This window comes from Triturus cristatus, chromosome 1_1 (assembly GCF_964204655.1).
Source record: "Triturus cristatus chromosome 1_1, aTriCri1.1, whole genome shotgun sequence".
NCBI lineage: Eukaryota > Metazoa > Chordata > Amphibia > Caudata > Salamandridae > Triturus > Triturus cristatus.
The window spans coordinates 91,505,033-91,524,943 of record NC_140579.1 but is presented as its reverse complement, the minus strand read 5'-3'; the positions used below and the strand labels follow the sequence as shown (position 1 = coordinate 91,524,943).

General features: G+C 39.9%; 1 protein-coding gene and 1 long non-coding RNA gene across 5 annotated transcripts in view; both read right to left on the bottom strand.

Annotated features, from left to right (window-relative positions):
- The window catches only part of LOC146869579 (butyrophilin subfamily 3 member A3-like), a 473,774-nt gene that overhangs the window by 123,487 nt on the left and 330,376 nt on the right, over window positions 1–19,911 (bottom strand). For all 4 annotated transcript variants that reach the window (XM_085606426.1, XM_085606395.1, XM_085606440.1 and 1 more), the window contains one exon: window positions 14,702–14,722. In XM_085606426.1, coding sequence (XP_085462552.1) covers window positions 14,702–14,722 — 21 coding nt within the window. The remainder of the gene's footprint in view (window positions 1–14,701; window positions 14,723–19,911) is intronic.
- LOC146869580 (uncharacterized) lies at window positions 9,052–11,226 on the bottom strand. Its single transcript, XR_014961881.1, has 3 exons — window positions 9,708–11,226; window positions 9,390–9,476; window positions 9,052–9,197 (listed from the first exon to the last, which is right to left on the bottom strand). It is a non-coding gene; the product is annotated as an uncharacterized LOC146869580 (long non-coding RNA).

Sequence of the window (19,911 nt, the reverse complement as noted above, 5' to 3'; positions counted from 1 at the left end):
CAATAAGACCCTGAACTCAGAGCGACGCCAGCTTAGAGTTGCGGAGCGCCTATGGAAATCGGCACCCACCACTGATAACCTTGATCACCTTAGAAGGTTAAGGAACTCATACAACAGGAAGATTCTTAAGGCAAAGGCAGACTTTTTCAGAACCCAGCTGAACCATGCAAGCAACGTCCAAAAGAACTCTTTGAAATCATCAAACAACAAGCATGCAACACGACTAACCCTAGGGACCTGGCTACACCTACCTGTGATATGCTGGCCAATTTCTTCTGCAAAAAGACTAAGGCTATTGAGCTCGACATCCAATCCAAGAAGGCTCTCCCACAATTATTGCCCAAGATACTAATTGTGGCGCACAACTCAAAGTCCATTTTAATATTCCAGGGGAAATCTTAAAAAATAATGCCACATGGCACACCTTCTTGCCAATCTCGCAACAAATAATCGTTAACATTCTTCAAGCAATCAACCCCTCCAATTACTTCTCTGACCCCCTGCCACCTGCCCTATTCAAAATGCTAAAAACAACTATCCTACCGCTTTGGGCTGAAATTGTAAACGCATCTCTGAGACAAGGCACCATTCTGGACTGTCTTAAAATAGGGCAGGTCACACCTATAAGAAAGAAAGATGACATCTCCCTGTCTGATCTCAACAACTACCGCCCTATATCCAACATCCCCACTTTGGCGAAACTGTTGGAGAAATGTGTACAAATTCAATTATGCAAACATATTGAGAAGTACAACCTCTTAGACAATTACCAATCTGGCTTCCGTCAAGGTCACAGCACTGAATCTGCACTCACTCGCATTATGGACGATATACTAAAAATGCTTGACCACAACGAGTCATGCCTAGTGATACTTCTTGACTTATCCTCTGCCTTCGATACGGTCAAGCATGACAACCTCTTGTCCCTACTGGAACGAAGGATGGGCCTCGCGGGCACAGTGTTGCAATGGTTCTCCTCCTTCCTAAATAACACAACACAAATAATCAAGATGAAGAACTCACTCTTGCAACCCTCCGGGGTAACTCAGGGTGTCCCTCAGGGATCAGCCTTATCCCCCATTCTTTTCAACCTACTAATGGAACCTTTAGCGACCGCACTGAACTGAAATCAGCGAACATCTATATCACCTGTATGCGGACGACACCCAGCTGTATCTGAAAATCTGCACTCCAGAAGATTTCATTTCCCTCAATGCTATTCTATTGAACACGCAAAGTTGGCTCACTAACAACCACCTCTTGCTGAATACCAAAAAAACAGAATTTATACTCATCTCTCCACCGAATCACACCTAAGATAGACCTTTGGTTAAAACACCTAACCTCCTTTGACTGTGCTCCCCTCATCATTGACTCAGCAAAATCCCTAGGGATCACCACAGACAAACACCTGAATATGCAGTCGCACATTTCTAAAGCCACCAAGGGAGCTAATCACAAGTTGAGTATACTAAGGAAACTCACACCCTTCCTCCCTCAGGCCGACCTAAAAATGGCAGCGCAAGCCCTAGTGCTACCAAGACTAGACTATGGAAGCACCACTCTTTGCGGTCTCCCCAAATACAAGCTGGCTCCGCTGAGGGCATCACTTAATGCTGCGGCTAGACTGGTATCAGGAACAAAAAGAAACAGCCACATCTCTCCGACCCTGAAAGCCCTGAACTGGCTGCCTTACGAGGCTAGAATACACCTAAACGTTGCCTGCATGACCCATAAAGCTCTACATAACAATACACCCAGTTACTTAGCTCTAAAGCTAGAAAGGTCGGGAGGTTGCAGACAACTTCGTAGTGCGAGTACTTTACTTCTGAAACCACAATCCTTCCATAGGAAGAGAACTGGTTGCAGAGCTTTCTCAGGGATTGCACCAAAGATTTGGAACTCCTTACCTCCGGCGGTGCGTGGAATCTCTTCCTTTACCGTATTAAAAAAGAGAAGTAAAAATACTACTAATGAACAAATTCACTTCCTAAGTCTAATTCTAGGCTGACACCGAGTCGCCTATAAGAGCCGCATATCATTGCCTACCTCCGGTGGAATGAATGAGATTATTATATGTCTGATTATTATTGCAGTCACTTAATGATCAATAACTGTATTTAGCATAAAGCTTGGTTGGCCGCGGTTCTACTATATTATCCATATTCTTCATACCCATGGTGAATCGAAGGAGTATATTATATGCATGTTTATTAGCACATCCACCTAATGCTCAATAACCATTTATTGTACAATATCCCGCTGATTCCGAGTCACCTATGTTTGTTATCTATATATTATATTTCTCTATTGTACGTATTGACACATTTCAACTGCTTGTATACTACATCATCCACTTATGTTTTTAAAGTGTATACTGTAAAGCGCTGTGGGTCACGTTTGCGCTACATAAAACTTTATAAATAAATAAACAGAGGTATGAAGAAAACAAAGTTTCAATATATTAGGATATTCGAGCCTGCTTTTTTAGTGTTGCCAATGCTTGCTTGTGGTAGTGGTAAGTGTTGCAGGTAGCGTGGCAATGGTGGTGGTGTTGGCATTAGCTGTAGCTTTAGTGGTGGCATTAATTGCATTAGTGCTGGCATGAGTGGTGATATTGGTAGTTTGGTATGACAGCTGATCTTTCTTACTTGAAGGATTAATATCTTAAATTGTGATGTTGGTCATGTGTAGAGAGTCAACTGGAACATACAACGCCCCATCAAATCGATGTGCAAAGTAAGAGCTGTGAACTTTCACCACCACCCATAACCCGCCTTCTGTAGGTTTGATATTTTCATAGAACTCTGAGCAGCGTAGTTTAAAGAGGTAACCAACTTAGGTCCAGCAGGGTCACCTCCAAACCAGGTTTTTAGCATCACCACTGACAATGTAACCTAAACTCCATTTAGTTTTACTGTGTACATTTATAGCTCGCTTAAATTTTGTTGGCTTTTCTGAAAATCTGTCATAGATCCAGCCTTCCTTTGCCTTCACTGGGAACAATCAACACTGCTGAAAAGTTGAGTCAAAAGTGTGCATTCATCCTCTTATGTTGATCAATGTTTCCTGCATCCATCATTGCCTAACATCTATGGACAGCACAGCTTTATGACCAAATACATACTCCCCAAGCTGAACGGCAAAAGGTGCCTGTAGTCTGAGAGCTGCACACACCTTATAATCAGGTTAGTCGATGTTTGAGAACCCCGTTCAGGGAGCCACAGGGCAAGCAGGGGTTAATGGGCCCAACCGAGGTGGTTGAGGCCTTTTACTCCTGATGTCCAGAGGTCCACCCTACTATAGATCCTGCTCAACTTGGTCAAGCATCCCCTTCTGCACCTGACTCTCAATTGGGTAGCGTAGCATGAGCAGTCAAGGCTCCCTCTGCGGGAAGTGTAGATACAGGTCAGTGAACACGACTCATAACTCAACGTGCAAGCAGCCCACACAATAAATCAATGTCCAGTCAAATACTTATTTTGTATAAAAGAAGTTTTTTAATTCTAATTCTACACATGCAAAGGTAACCGACACTCAAAAAGCAATAACAAAGTTCTCCCTTGAGGTAGGCACACTAGCAGTTGTCAGGCCACTCCCTGTCCCCAACTCTCATGTAACAGGTGAGTTGTTAATCCCCCTTTTTGTATGGCTACACCCAGGGAACGTAAACTATTAGGCCATGCTCAAGAGTCATTCCCCTTTTGGACGCAGTTCGTAAGGTGTAGTCACTTAGAGTCAATTAGGATTGCTAAAAACAAAGGCGGTATGTCCACAGGGGCCCAGTGGCCCAGTTCTCAACTTACCCGCTCCGGCAGTATGAAACTTAACAGCAGTACAGCGGGGTCCTGGCCTGGATTGGGCTGAACAATGTCATACACGCAGCTCCTGGAAGGTGCCGTTTCTCTCTCCTGAGCCATGCTCACCAGCATCCTGACGATCGAATTGGTCCGGCTCCAGTGAACATACTGTAAGCCCTTTTTCTCCTTCCTTGGGGATGGGGAAAGTCTGCTTCTCCAGCGGGGCTCCGACAGCATCTTCCCTGTCCTCTGGCCTTCATGGATGTGAAACCTCTGCATACGAGTGGATCCCATCTGGGTGTATCAGCAGATTTAGGTCATAGGTGACAAACCAGACTGCTAGTCTAAGCGTCCAGAGCAGCCCGGATGTATGATGATACAACGCATGCTATTACAACGCATGCTTTTACAACGCATTTTTTACAACGCATAGTCTGTTACAACAAATGTTTTTACAATGATAACCTTTACAACGCAAAATGTATTAAATACATAAAAAAGAGCCATAACTTAGCAAGACAATACAACGCATACCATTACAACGCATAAATATATATTTTTTAAAATTTGTAAAATACAACCTGGCACGGGATGCAGGGAAAATAGGGGCTTTGGGTGGGTAAGTGTATTAAAATGTGGAGCGAAAATGTACACATATTTTGGTGTAAATACTCTATTACAAAATTAATACGCAGGTATTAATTTAAATACTCGAGTATTTCTCGAGTATTAAAATCACGCAAACATTTTAAAAATATTTAAAATATATTTAAAATACGGAACAATTGTTAATTAACATGATATAATTTTAAAACTAAAATTACAAAATTAACACACTTTAAAATGAAGTCGAGTGAAAAGAAAACAAGCGGACCACCATTTTATGACCTTATCTCTTATCTCGAACACAAGTCCTACAACAGTTTCAATGACAAACTACAGCGTCAAGCAAACAAAATGGAGTTTAAAACAGACACAATCCAAATAAACGGGCATAAATTAAATTGATTATTAAAATATATGTTTCCACATGAACAAATCAAGAAAAAAAAGATAATCACAATACATATTTTTACGAAAATAATGGTGGTACATCAAAAAAAGTATAAAATTACGACGTCCACCATTTTGCAAACAGTTGTCGACTGACTACCAGCGAGAGCACACGCTTTTTTCACTGCCTCACTCTGTCTCAATGCCAATTCCAGTTTGACATCACATAACAGCCTCTACAATCCAGCAAGTAAGTAACTTCAAATATAACAAATGATTAACTTACTCACATTTTTAAATCCACATAACATGAATTTTTTCAATGTTCATTATTTTACAGTTTTTCGAATACCTTTCTTGTGAATGTCTTGAAACGTGGTAAATATTGGATTTCGCATACTCAAGTCGAAAGTAAGACAATTAATAAAATACATTAATTAAATCATTTCCAAACCATTGAACGATGTGTTTGTTAAAATATGTATTTTAAAAATATGAAATGTTGTAATGAGCCACCCTCAAATGATAATCCATATAGTGGTGAAGAAAATAAAATGTTCTTAAAATGTTTAATAATTACTATTCTTACTCCAAGTGGGGTGTGCATCAGTAGGGTAAGTGCTTGATAGTGTAAGGGTAATAATTTCTATTCTTACTCCAGGGTGGGTGCTTCATTAGGGTAAGGGATGGATAGTGTAGGGGTAATAATTAGTATTGTTACTCCAGGGGGTGTGCATCATTAGGGTAAGTATTGGAAAGTGTAGGGGTACTAATTAGTAATCTTACTCCAAGGGGGGTTCTTCTTTAGGGTAAGTGCTGGATAGGGTAGGGGTAATATTTTCTATTGTTACTCCCGGGTAGGGGTGCATCAGTAGGGTAAGTGCTGGATAGTGTAGGAGTACTACTTACATAGTGACGGAAAAAATGACGCTATAAATATGAGTTTATTAAATAATTTGCACTTATGTTAAGAAGCAGCAAACCTGTGATATACCAGACTTGTCTTTTTTAGCATTAATTTTTTTTACATTCAAAATTAATCAAAATAGGGGTGTAAAGGAGGAATGTGATTTTTTTTTTAAACTTGACTGATATTTGTTTTGCAAAAATAGATAGATATTGTTTGACTAACAAGAAATATAAATTTAAACTGGTGCATATAATTGAAAATAATTTAAAACGAGGTTGAAAACTCAATTAATATTTAATTAATTTTTTTAATTAAATCCTAACCATTTCCTCTCATACTAATTCCATCAGAGAAACAAATCAGAAAACAAATTATTTTTTTGTGTAAAAAAAACAACCAAAATCCATTTAACCTTCAACAAATTACCACATTAGTTTTAGAGGTGAGTTCATTTAAACCCAAAATCCTTACCAGTAAAAAAAAAATAGTTTTAAACCATTGAAATGTTTATATATTTTTTTTTATTACTGTAGGAGATGTAAAGAATAAATCCACACTTGATACGAAGAAGGTGAAATTATTTTAAAAAGGTAACATTCAAAAATCGAATCTAAATAATTTTTTCTTCTGCAGGAAAATGTCTTCTGAAAATGATGACTTAGTAATATTTTTGCTAATAAGGAACGTACTTCTTACTTACATTAGATGCAGAATACAGAAGAGGTACCACTTTGTAAATCAATATTTTCATAACCATGTGCAACGTACATAACAGGATAATGGTGCAGAAAAACATAAAATTAACAATGTCCCCCTCTCTCTAAAAAGTTATTACTGTATCAAAGAGAGAAAATAGTGAAAAGATTCATCTTCGAATCTAGAACCAGACTGAAACTGTATGAAAAACTCAGAAGTCGTATTTATTTAATGAAATGTTGTTTTCGAAAATTTCTATAACTAATTGCTTAATGAAAGTATTGTGTAACTTTTTTCCCAAAAAAAAGCAATTTTTTATTTTAAATGTGATATCTATTTTAAAGAGAAATTTAACTGTTGTATCATATAACTTTAAACAGATATCAGTCATTACAGAGCTCACACTTAATCCATAAAACACCATCTTTGCCAGACCTTCAAAAGAAAAGAAAAAGCATCTTCTGAACCACAACAAATAATTGTACAGGTACATTCTTTTCAAAACGATATATTCAATGTAAATAAACATTTTTTTTTCAAAAACGACCAACACACCAAATAATGAATAAATATATACCAAAGCTATTTCCTTTTCTCTTTCAGCTTAGAATAATCAACATTGCAAATATCATCTTTACGTTCCAAAAATTCCAACTTGAAGCAAAGTGAAGCAATCGAAAAGGTATTTTCTACTGAATCATTTTTTATTTTTTTTTTACTTAAAAACAGGAAGAATTAAAAAATTTAAAATTAAAACAAGCAAAGCAGTTAATCTTTAATAAATTATTTTAGAAAAGATTTCTAAAAAGAATCATTAAAGAAAAAAATTCCAAAAATTAATTTAAAGATAATTTTTTTTCCTATATTTTCTTTTCATTTCAGATAATGTCAACAAATAAGACAGTAAATGACATTACATCAAGGAAGGGAAACCGCCTCCTAAAGCATGCAGGGTACATTTATTGCAAGGAGCGACTTACAGAACCAAGGTGTCATTGGAGGTGTGTGCAATACTACTCAACTCATTGCACAGGCAGAGCGGTTACTCTGGGTAACTGTGTCTTAAAAACCACAGGCCATAACCACTCTGCCTCTGCAATGGAGATCGAGGTGAGAGAAACAATTAATGAAATGAAGGAAATTGCAAGCACCTCCAATGACTCCTGTGGTTCCATTTTGAGGGAGGTTGCACAACATGTCCCAAATCATGTTGCCAGCAATATGCCCATTATACCCAATCTGAGACGAATTATACAGCGCAAAAAACAGGCAAGTAACCCACAAAGAGTTACACCACAAACCTTCTCTGACATTATAATTCCTCCTGAACTCTCACTCTGTTTCTAACGAACCTTTTTTACTGCATGACAACAAAAACCCTCTGAAAAGAATCCTTATCTTTAGCACACCCCGTAATCTAGTTAAGCTAGAGAATAGTGATGTTTGGATGATGGATGGCACGTTCAAAAGCACGCCCCATCCTTTCACCCAAATATACACCATTCATGCTAAAATTCACAATACTGTAGTCCCCTTGGTATACACTTTGCTACCTGATAAACAATCCACAATTTACACTGAAGTTTTAACAGTGGTAAAATCCAAAACATCCAACAAAAGTCCTAGGAAAATTATAATGGATTTCGAATTTGCAATGATTAATGTGATTTCCAAAACTTACGTGGATACCCAAATTTAAGGATGTTTTTTCCACTTTTCCCAGGCATTTTGGCGTAAGATACAAAAAACATCCTTAGTTGTAGATTACGTATCGGATAGCAAACTTCAATTTGAACTGAAAAAACTTACTGCACTTTGCTTTGTTCCTCCTGATAGTGTAGACGAATACTACACTGCAATTACAGAATCAGACTTTTATACCACAAATGAAGACAAGTTGGCTCCCTTACTAAATTATTTCGAAGACACATGGATTGGGCATCTAAGCAGGTCTGGTCGCAGGAGGAAGCCACGTTTCCATGTGGAGTGGTGGAACTGCTACTCGACCTGCTTAGAAGGAGGAGCAAAGACAAACAATGCCATAGACGGATGGCACAACTCCTTCAATCATTCAATTGGCAAATCACACCCAAACGTTTATCATTTTTTGGAAACTTTGAGGAAGGAGCAAAGTTACCAAGAAATGAGAATGTCACAAGCATTAACAGGTAGCCTAAACCCACGTATTAGCAAAAAATCTAAGGAAATGTCTGAAAGACTATTGGGAACTTTACAACAATTTTCGTTGTGTGTGGCTTCAGACTACCTTGATAATGTTGCACACATACTACATTATTAATAAATAATAGACTTTTACTTTCCTGTTTTTCCCTAAATTATCTCTCCTTTTTTAATTGGCATTTTTGTAAACATTTTCAAAATTATTAAGTCGGTTCACCTTACCTTTGATGTTTTCTTTTTTCTATTCTTCGTCTTTGCAATTCTAAAATTTTTCTCCATGATTGTCTTTTTTCCCAACACAAATCCTCTGGCAAAGATCCCATAATGTTTTTAATAGTAGTAACACCAAAAAATAATCCAAACGAAATTTTACGAAAGGTAAAAAGGTTGATTTTCAACGTGAAAATCCATCGGTATATCTTCTCCTGCTCCAGATTGTTTTTATTCCAAAAGAAGCTTTTTTTTTTTTTTATGTCAACGAAGCATAGATTTAAACCCGCCAAAAAAAAACAATGTCCAACCGGAATCCCATAAAAATCCAAATGACGAAAATCGTTCTTTTTTCTTCCCATTTTTTCTTTTCTTCAGTTTCTCAAAATCTAAAACCTTTCTTGATCCTATTTAATTATAACAAACAATTTTGTTAGGTAAACACGTGACCCGACATGGGCATACTCTTTCAACATACTTCGTGACAAGTTCCGATTAAACAAAGTAATATTATTTATTACAATTACAAACCTCCCTCTACTCTCCTTGCAATATTCAACAATCATCTACTTGTATATATGTATTTTTAAGTTTCTTACCTGAGCGCAGATCTCCGAAGCTTCTGCTATGTCCTGCGACGCTACTGAAAATGGCTGCCTTCAAGTTTCACGTTTACGCGTTGTCATCTGGAGCAACAAAAACGAAAAACGGACTTGTCAATGTTATATCGTTATATATTTTTTATTATTGTTTAAATGCATTTTATTTTTTTATATTACAACTACTTTTTAAAAAATTTTAATAAATATTTAAATAAACATCGCAGTCTTGCATTTATTGAATACATTTTAATCTATTTCTTTTTGATATACTACTACTTATTTAACATTACATTATCCATTAAAAAATGTACTTACCGTTTCTCCATTCTTTCTTGCTTTTATTCTGTCCCGCAATCCTCTTCAAATGAACTTCATTTTCATTGATGCGGCAGTCTCAATGTAAACTATTGAAATAAAAGAAGGACAATTCTTCCCATTCACTAAAATGGCAAAGCGTGGGAATGTTTCTCTAAATTACATTTATTAATTTTTGCAATCATTTTCAAATAAATATAAAACATTGTTTATAATATTTAATGTATTTAAACATTTTTTAATGATTCTATAATGGTTTTTTTAAATACATTTTAAAAATATTGAATAAAGGATTAATTTCTAATTTAACTCCAGTAGTGTACATTAGTATGGTTAGTGCTGTATACTTAAGGGGTACTAATTACTATTCTTACTCCAGGGGGTGTGCATCAGTAGGGTAAGTATTGGACAGTGTAGGGGTAATAATTCCTATTCTTACTCCAGGGTGGGTGCTACATTAGGGTAAGTGCTGGATAGTGTAGGGGTAATAATTCCTATTCTTACTCCAGGGTGGGTGCTACATTAGGGTAAGTGCTGGATAGTGTAGGGGTAATAATTCCTATTCTTACTCCAGGGGGGGGGTGCATCAGTAGGGTAAGTATTGGATAGTGTAGGGGTAAAAATTACTATTCTTACTCCAGGGTGGGTGCTACATTAGGGTAAGTGCTGGATAGTGTAGGGGTAATAATTACTATTCTTACTCCAGGGGGGGTGCTTCAGTAGGGTAAGGGCTGGATAGTGTAGGGGTACTAATTACTATTCTTACTCCAGGGGGTGTGCATCAGTAGGGTAAGTATTGGATAGTGTAATTACTATTCTTACTCCAGGGTGGGTGCTACATTAGGGTAAATGCTGGATAGTGTAGGGGTAATAATTAATATTCTTACTCCAAGGGGGGTGCTTCAGTAGGGTAAGGGCTGGATAGTGTAGGGGTACTAATTACTATTCTTACTCCAGGGGGTGTGCATCAGTAGGGTAAGTATTGGATAGTGTAGGGGTAATAATTCCTATTCTTACTCCAGGGTGGGTGCTACATTAGGGTAAGTGCTGGATAGTGTAGGGGTAACATTTACTATTCTAACTCCAGGGGGGGGTGCTTCAGTAGGGTAAGGGCTGGATAGTGTAGGGGTACTAATTACTATTCTTACTCCAGGGGGTGTGCATCAGTAGGGTAAGTATTGGATAGTGTAGGGGTAATAATTACTATTCTTACTCCAGGGTGGGTGCTACATTAGGGTAAGTACTGGATAGTGAAGGGGTAATAATTACTATTCTTACTCCAGGGGGGGTGCTTCAGTTGGGTAAGGGCTGGATAGTGTAGGGGTACTAATTACTATTATTACTCCGGGGGGGTGCATCAGTAGGGTAAGTATTGGATAGTGTAGGGGTAATAATTACTATTCTTACTCCAGGGTGGGTTCTTCTTTAGGGTAAGGGCTGGATAGTGTAGGGGTACTAATTACTATTCTTACTCCAGGGGGTGTGCATCAGTAGGGTAAGTATTGGATAGTGTAGGGTTACTAATTTCTATTCTTACTCCAGGGTGGGTTCTTCTTTAGGGTAAGGGCTGCATAGTGTAGAGGTACTAATTACTATTCTTACTCCAGGGTGGGTGCTACATTAGGGTAAGTATTGGATATTGTAGGGGTAATAATTACTATTCTTACTCCAGGGTGGGTGCTACATTAGGGTAAGTGCTGGATAGTGTAGGGTTACTAATTTCTATTCTTACTCCAGGGTGGGTTCTTCTTTAGGGTAAGGGCTGGATAGTGTAGGGGTACTAATTACTATTCTTACTCCAGGGGGTGTGCATCAGTAGGGTAAGTATTGGATAGTGTAGGGTTACTAATTTCTATTCTTACTCCAGGGTGGGTTCTTCTTTAGGGTAAGGGCTGGATAGTGTAGGGGTACTAATTACTATTCTTACTCCAGGGGGTGTGCATCAGTAGGGTAAGTATTAGATAGTGTAGGGGTACTGATTTCTATTCTTACTCCAGGGGGGGTGCTTCTTTAGGGTAAGGGATGGATATTTTAGGGGTACTCATTACTATTGTTACTCCAGGGTGGGTGCTTCATTAGGGTAAGTATTGGATAGTGTTGGGGTAATAATTACTATTCTTACTCCAGGAGGTATGCATCAGTAGTGTAAGTGCTTGTTAGTGTAGGGGTAATAATTACTATTGTTACTCCTGGGTTGTTGCTTGTGTAGGGTATGTATTGGATAGTGTAGGGGTACTAATTAGTGTTGGGGTACTAATTACTATTGTTACTCCTGGGTGGGTGTATCAATAGGGTAAGTGCTGGATAGTGTAGGGATAATATTTATATGGTTAAAAAATATTTTTTTTAATTTAAAACTTACCCATACTTACGTTGTATTGGCATGCGTTGTAATAGCATCTGCGTTGTAATAGCATGCGTTGTAATAGCATGCGTTGTAATAGATCTTGCGTTGTAAAAGATGCGTTGTAATGGTTGTGCGTTGTTATGCCTGCGTTGTGATGGCTGTTTCCCAGCAGCCCCTCTGGCATACGGAGTTGCTCCAATGAACCTCACTGTCTGTCATGCTGGCCTCAGGTTGGATCCTCCGTGTCCCCTCCTGGCATACAAGGTCACAGCAACTTGTCGCCTATGGGCGACAGTCCGTTTGATGTGACACTGTTCCTCGGCACACGGCAGCCCCTCCTGGCATACAGTGTCATCAATCTCTCAGCTCTGCACATGGGCGATAGCCCGATCGGTGAGACATAGTTCAAAGTGTGCAGCAGCCCCTACTGGCATACGAGGTTGCCGTTCTCGCAACGCTGCACATGGGCGATGGCCCGATTGATGCAGCACAGTTCTCAGTGCATGGCGGCCCCTTCTGGCATACAGGGTCACTGATTCTCAATTCTACACACAGGCGACACCTCAATCGGTGCAGCACAGTTCCTCACACCTTGCTCAGGAGCCCACACATCTGGCCTCCCCTCTGGATCTCACTTCCTCCAACACACCCCTCTCCCTCACAGGCTCACCGATCTTGGCGAGCAGACATGTACTGGTGCTCCAAATTCAAGGGTAGGTGGCCTTGGTTTCCCTGGGTGATGTCCCTTCACCCAGCAGGGAGACTAGCCGGCTGTGCCCCTCGTACTGGTCACAGGCAGAAGTCTTGCAGAGCTTCACCTTCTCATGCCGCCCGGCTGTGCCCCTAGTGCTGGTCAGTGGCAGGAGTCTTGCAGAGCTTCACCTTCTCATGCCGCCCGGCTGTGCCCCTCTTACTGGTCACAGGCAGAAGTCTTGCAGAGCTTCACCTTCTCATGCCGCCCGGCTGTGCCCCTAGTGCTGGTCACAGGCAGAAGTCTTGCAGAGCTTCACCTTCTCATGCCGCCCGGCTGGCTGCTCGGCAGATAACAAGTTAGGGGTTTCAAATTCCCATATTTATAGTTCTTTTCCAGACACAAAATGGAATTTACTTTTTGAGTTTTTGAAGTTTTATGTTGGGGATCTACTTCTTTGAAATGGACCTCTCCTCCCTTTCTTCTTTCTTCTGAAGGATGTCTGTCACAGCAGGCAGGACTCCGAAGTCCCTCTGTACTGTACCAGAGTGTCTCACTTAAAACACACACTGCCAGTGCACACACATTTACCATGTGCACACCGTTCCACACTCTGTATAGTGTATGACTTGCGTGCTCACATGCCTTCAGCATATGTTTTCATCTTGCATTGACGTATGCATCAACCTGATGCAAGCCAGGGGTGAGTCAAACACACAACAGTGGAATGTTTAAAAAGGTGAGTGACCCTGTAGGCCTAACTCCAGTGACACATGGAAAATGCTCCTATTCTCTACTATCATTGCACGATATGCTGCCACCGCTTGCACTGTTTAACTCCTGGTGAAGGTGCCAGCTTTCCACCACTCAAGGGTATCGCTTTGAGCACCCATCCCGGTCCAACAAGTCAGCAATCCGTGAGACAAGCCTATGTCATGGCGCACATGCATGATGCATGTGCGCTTATGACAAAAATGCCTCATTACAGATCCAGACAATACAGTAGGGCACTCAGGGCAGAGGCACATGTCCTTACCATGCAGAGGACGTTTCTGTCCGAACAATTTGTGAGACTGGTTTTAATATTATTTTAGCGTGATAGGAGCATAGTTCGAATCAAACATTTTTAATAAAAGCAGTCAGAGCTTCAGGAGTATAAAAATACATGTTCAATATATTGTTGATTTGTTCCAGTGTAAATTGTTAGTTGTTTGCAGTTGATATTTTGTCTTCCAGAAGGCCCTCAAGCTGCTCTTCACAGAACACATATATTCTGTTTCCAGAAACAAGTACAGGCACACCTATTGAGTCATCCGCTGGTGGTGGGTTCCTACAGAGAGCTTTGGGCTCCTGCCCTCTTTGTTTTTTGTTTGTTACAATTTAAGCACCGGTTTTTGGATCATGAACTGGTGCAATGGCACAGTATAAGCTGCACATAAGGCAGCTTAGAAACAAGCGGGGACAACCACTGCTCCCTGTTTCCCACTAGAGATGTCTGACATTCTTAGGTGTCCGCCTCTAACAGTGCAATGTCTTAAAAACAGGTACAGGGCCCTGCTCTGAGACAGCTCATGTGTTCAAGATACAGCCTTTTAAACTGGCACCACAAATGGGGAACAATGCACACATTTGTTCTTAATGCCAGCTAGAAGTCTGTGGTAAGAGCGAACTTAAAATGCAACATATTTTGCACTCACCTCTACCGTGAAAGTATTGTAAAAACGCTTGTACAACCACAAGGGTCTGGACAAGGGCATCTGCTTACACACAGATACATACATGTAAATTATATATTTGTTAACACCCAACCATGCCTGATCTATACAGTAATGGGATTTACTAGATCCATGTTGACATGCCATGCTCACCTTAAAGGGCTTCTTATCTTATTGAAATCTCAGGCCTCCCTTGGATGTTTTGAAGAAGAAAACATTACATTAATTCATGAAAACTCACCAAGTTCTTTTGAAAGTTCTCCTAGGAAAGAAAAAACAAGTAAGAATGTCAGAAACAAACTCCTAAAACTTCACTTAGTTGTATCAAGTTGAAATCTCTTTTGAGCCTTTTCCATTCACCTCTCTTGTGATCCTCACACATGTTTGACCCTTGTTCCTGGTTAGTTTTTCAAGTTTTAGCACACAACCCAAAAATCATGTAATAGCAGAGCTCTCTACTACCACGTGTAATGCTTACATATTTTAGTTTTTGGTTAAAACCAAACATATCTGATTATAACCCACCGTGTAAACATTTTCAGACCTGGTTTAAACTGGAATATACCCTGTTTTAATGAGTCCAGTCAAATACCTTGAACACATTGATAGAGTGTCATGAGGTTCTGAGATTTGTAGGGGTGCATCATATTCACCGTTAGTCAGCGCCCGCATATTAATCAATGTAGTTTAAGTGTGCCATAGAAAAGTATCATTAGAATCGGTTAACATAGGTGTGCTTAGAAATGTAATCATGCTTCTCGTGAAGAGTAATGTTGCAGATTTTCATGAATGTATGTTAGTAAATGCATAATGTTTGATTCTCATGTGGTGCAATGTGCTAGTTTAAACGAGTGCCATGTTAAAGTTACACGTGCAAGTTGCTTATTCACGTATATAAGTGATGAATTAAGGCTTAGAATGTGATTTAGGAGTGTTTAACAGTGTAAAGGCCTGATCTCATATACACTTAAAGAGAAAGGCCTGTTCATTTCTTATGTTAGCTATATGTTGTAGGCCGAAAATGATTTCCCTTGGTAACAGCTTTGGGTTGCAGGCAGATGGAAAATCCTAGAGAAGTGAAATGTTTTTCGTTCCCATGTTTCTGTTGCAGGTGCAAGGCCATTTAGCTCGTTAGTGAGACTAGGTCTTTGTTTTAGGAGTTAGGATGGTATGAGAGCCAACAGGGGAGTACATTGGAATGTGAGGATGATACTTTCAGCGGAGAAGGTGCCTGGGACCCAAGGTCAAGCTAACCGTCGTTGGATGGAAGACAAATGCTGATGGAAAAGTACTGGAAGAAGACCTGGCTGAAGAGGTGTGCCTAAGGGCGTGTTCTACGCTGTTGGGATTTTGTATTAGGGATAGTACCCCGAGGGTTGAGCAGTTGAGGTTGAGACGGGAAGCTAGAAAGAGCATCTTAGAACGAGCTCTGACTAAGTGAGTGCACTTCTTGGGAAGTCTTCACACCTTTTTCGTTCTCTTGCCTGGGAAGGGAAAGGCTAAGTAGGGATGCCACCTTAGAGATAGAGTAGGGATAGACTAGCGTTTTTCCCTTTCCCTTTGTAGACTAATGATTCCTAATTTGGACATTGGTTTAACTATTGCTTCCTTGATACTTTTAGAGTCAGGGATTCTTTTTGTTTTGAGTCGAATGAGAATCCTACGTAGGCTTGCATTTGTATTAGTGCCCATTTATCTACTTCACCTTGTGCTAAGGTGTTTGTATGTGCAGTTATTTCTGGTCGTAATAAAATCCTATATATTTTAGATTCGGAGTCAGTGGTCCTTTCCAAATGAGATCTAATTTTGGCGAGTATATTTTAATAATTATATTTCCTCCCCGTCACACTATTTAGCAGATAAAAAGATCCTGGCGACCTGAGAGGATTCTTGGAGATAACCAGGTAGACAAGAATCCGGCCCCCTCAACAGTCACATGTCCATTGTGACTGGGGCACAACCAGGGTCAAGGGGAATGGTGGAGGGGCATGATGTGTGCTGCTTTTCCTACTCCCTCTGCCTTGAAGTACTTTTTCAATGGTCACTAGCAGACCCCACCCACTTGCCAGTATCCCGGCTTCGGCAGAAACCAGTCCAACACACAGCATCGCCCATGGTCCTTCAGGAGTCGATGTAAACACTGCAGGATGCAGGCTCCCAGCAGCAGGCAGCCCACATGTGATTTCCATGTCCATGCACCACCCGCTGCCAGGACCTGCCAGCAGTAGTACCCAGAGCCTGGTCCATCAATCCAGCACCCGTTATGCCACCCACTCCTGACACACACCACCTACCCCAGACTCCACTCTAATGCCCGTCAGGATTCTTGTTTGATATGTTTTTACGTCTATTGCACATAAAAAAATCAACCATAAAAGAAATTGCAATAATACAGAGCACGTGGGATTTTACAAGTTTGATGTACAATATGGTACAATGAGGCACCGGGTTTAGACAGTTACATCAACACACTGACTGAGTAACCCCACAGGACTACTATGGCTGGGCTGTCAGACTATGCGGATTCAGGTTTTTCCCCATGCTTCATTTATGCTCGGTACTCTCCTGCCTTCAGGTATTTTAGGAAAGGTTTTATGGCCAGAACTGACTGCTTTAGAGCAGGGGAACCAGGTTTGAATCGGTTCCTGCTCAACATTTTGTGATCCCGGGCACATCATTTAATCTCCCCCTGCCAAAATAAAAAATACTCAGAGCTTGTAGAGTGCTCCAATACCTTCAGGACGAGCTTGTGCTATATAAAACTGAAACATATAATTTGTTATTCTGCAATTTCTTCTTCAGCACAGAGCTCAGGGTCCCTGTCTCGGTTTATAAGGAAGGATCTGAGGGGTGCCCATATGTCTCTTGGTCTAGCTGCCTGTGGAAGCATTGTCCCACAGACATCCATTTATTTAAGTTTAAAATGCTTTATTGAGTTGAAATACAGGGTACACAGAACAAAATATCAAAAGCAGCAGAGGTCAACTGATAACACGTTCATACAATTTTGGAGTAGCAAGTATGACAATATAACGATGGTGAGAGTATAAAGTGATGACAAAATGTGCTATTAAACCTAATACCTAGACAAATGCAACTTTAAGGTTTTATAAAAGAAAGGGGAGGAGAGGGGAGGAAAGGGAAAGAGAGAAGTGAGAGAGTCAGAAACTGCAGCTAAAAGAACATAATCTTATTAATACAGTTCCTAAGTATTGAATAGAGGAAAATCAAGCATGTCACATGGAAAGAAAGGTATTGAGTGGTGACCAAAGAATGTCCTTTTTGATCAATAAGGATGTGGAAGTAGCAAATGCACGATCCAGTCTGTGATGATGACATAACAGGTTCCACCAGGCTTGATATGAAATGTTTGAAGTGTCTTTCCAATTGGCGGTAATGATCTGAAAAGTAATGGCTATAAACATAGACATATGGACTTCCATTTTGTCACTGTAATGAATTAGATCCTTGGTCCAGCTCAGTTTGACAGGTCTAGGCCTCGTCACTGGCAAATTGCCATAAACCGTTTAGCCAGGAATACAGAAAGTTCAGTATAGTTTTCCATCCCTCACATATCACAACAGGCACATCAAGAGAGTAGGGCTGAGGGTCTGACGAGATATGAGAAATGTCTTTAAAGACTGTCTGCCAGTATACAACCACAAGGGGGCGCAACCATCCAAGGAGCAAGAATCCCACTCCCGAGGCATAACAACATCTGCATCTGGTTTCATCACAGTCCCTTGGACAGTCTTCGAATTGGGCCCATTGAAAATTGTGACAGCCAAATACATGCCAACATTGTACAGAAAAGTGGGATTGTGAAAATAAATCGGGAGAAGGGATTTACTTGTCTGCCTTCTACTGAAGCAAAGGCAATTTCAGGCAGGAGACAGCTAAAATAAAACAATTATTGGCTTAAAAAAATCAGGAGTCTCCCATCCAAATCGGGTCCGTTGGCATGAATGCATATATTCTTCATCATTCAGTGAGGATCAAGCGATGCCTCCTTTGCAACAATGGGGTAGATTTTCAAGCCCCGTATGGCACATTTGCGCCGCCGTTGCGTCACTTTTGTATATATATATTTATTTATTTTTTAAAAAGTGGCAGAGGTGTTAGGGGGTCTCCACCCAAAAAAGAGAAACAAAACTATTTAAAATTATATATATAGCCTCATGAGTGACCTTCTGTCATATAGCAACTTTGCTATGTTCAAGTATAAAAGTGGAAATGTCAATTTGCACTTGCACTTTATGATAGGTGATTTGCACTTGCACTTTATTTGATTATGACAATAATACTCCAATTTTTGTAGTAGTCATAAGAATGATGATCATCTGCTGTCACATCCAAAGGTGTTACCCTACTGTATACAGATGCTCATACCCGAGTATTAGTTTCATGAACTGTTATTCTGATTTTTTAAAATTGTTTAAATTGTTTTTTTAAGGATTGAATAACTCTTTTATCACTTTATCAATTTTTACATTTTACACTAATTGATTAACAGTGTTTTTGTATAGTTGAGTTTTAAAAGATGGTGGAGTTTTTTCTATGCCTTTTTACCTCAAGATGTTTGACAATGATGACCTTAGCACTTGCACTTTATAGGTTAAAGTTGATGAATTTAATCAGCACCGTTTTGCACTTGCACGTACATTGTTTACAGAAAAGAATATTTGTTTCGCTTTAAGTCCAAAGAAACAAATGAATTGTATTTTATTAATCGATTTGATTGAATATAGGATAACAAACACCCGGGTTTGCCATATACTCTACATCAAAATCCATATAATGCAATGTGAATCTTTGACAAGATCCCGGGTGTGTAGTCTGTTGTCCATGTCCATGTGTAAAAGTGAACCATGTGACCGGTAGTGCTGCCTTTTAAATGTGTAACAAAAAATGCACCTGTTGTGTGAGCAAAGCAGTCAATGCCGAAACGTGTAACAGCGAGATAATTCAAATTGAACCTTTCTACATACCTGTCTCAGTGTCGGTGTCCATTTCACTAAGCAAAACTGGAGTTGGAGAGAATGTCGAACCGCTAACTGTCGGAAGCGGCATCACCAATACACCGTCATTCTAGTGCTTCTATGGATCTGGCAACAAGGTGGATGTATGCAATTGCATAACTAGAAGCCCGCCCCTGTAATATTGAGACACGATGTGGAAAACAGCAACGAACTGCGAGGTGAGGAGCTTCCGGGAGCAGTGGGTCAGAGGACGCCTGTGATAGTGTAAGACGGGAGTGTGGTTCCATTAAGTCTTAAAACTAAATCTGAAGTTAAACGAGCGCTTCAGAAGCGTTTATTCTGGAATGGATACTTGGATCAAAGAAAGGGAGGAAGCGGCAAATGCAGTATTCGATGAGACGGTACACAACACAGCAGGTCGCAGTAAAGGAGCAGAAGCCCCTTCCATTGCAATTGACATCCAGTCCCTTAT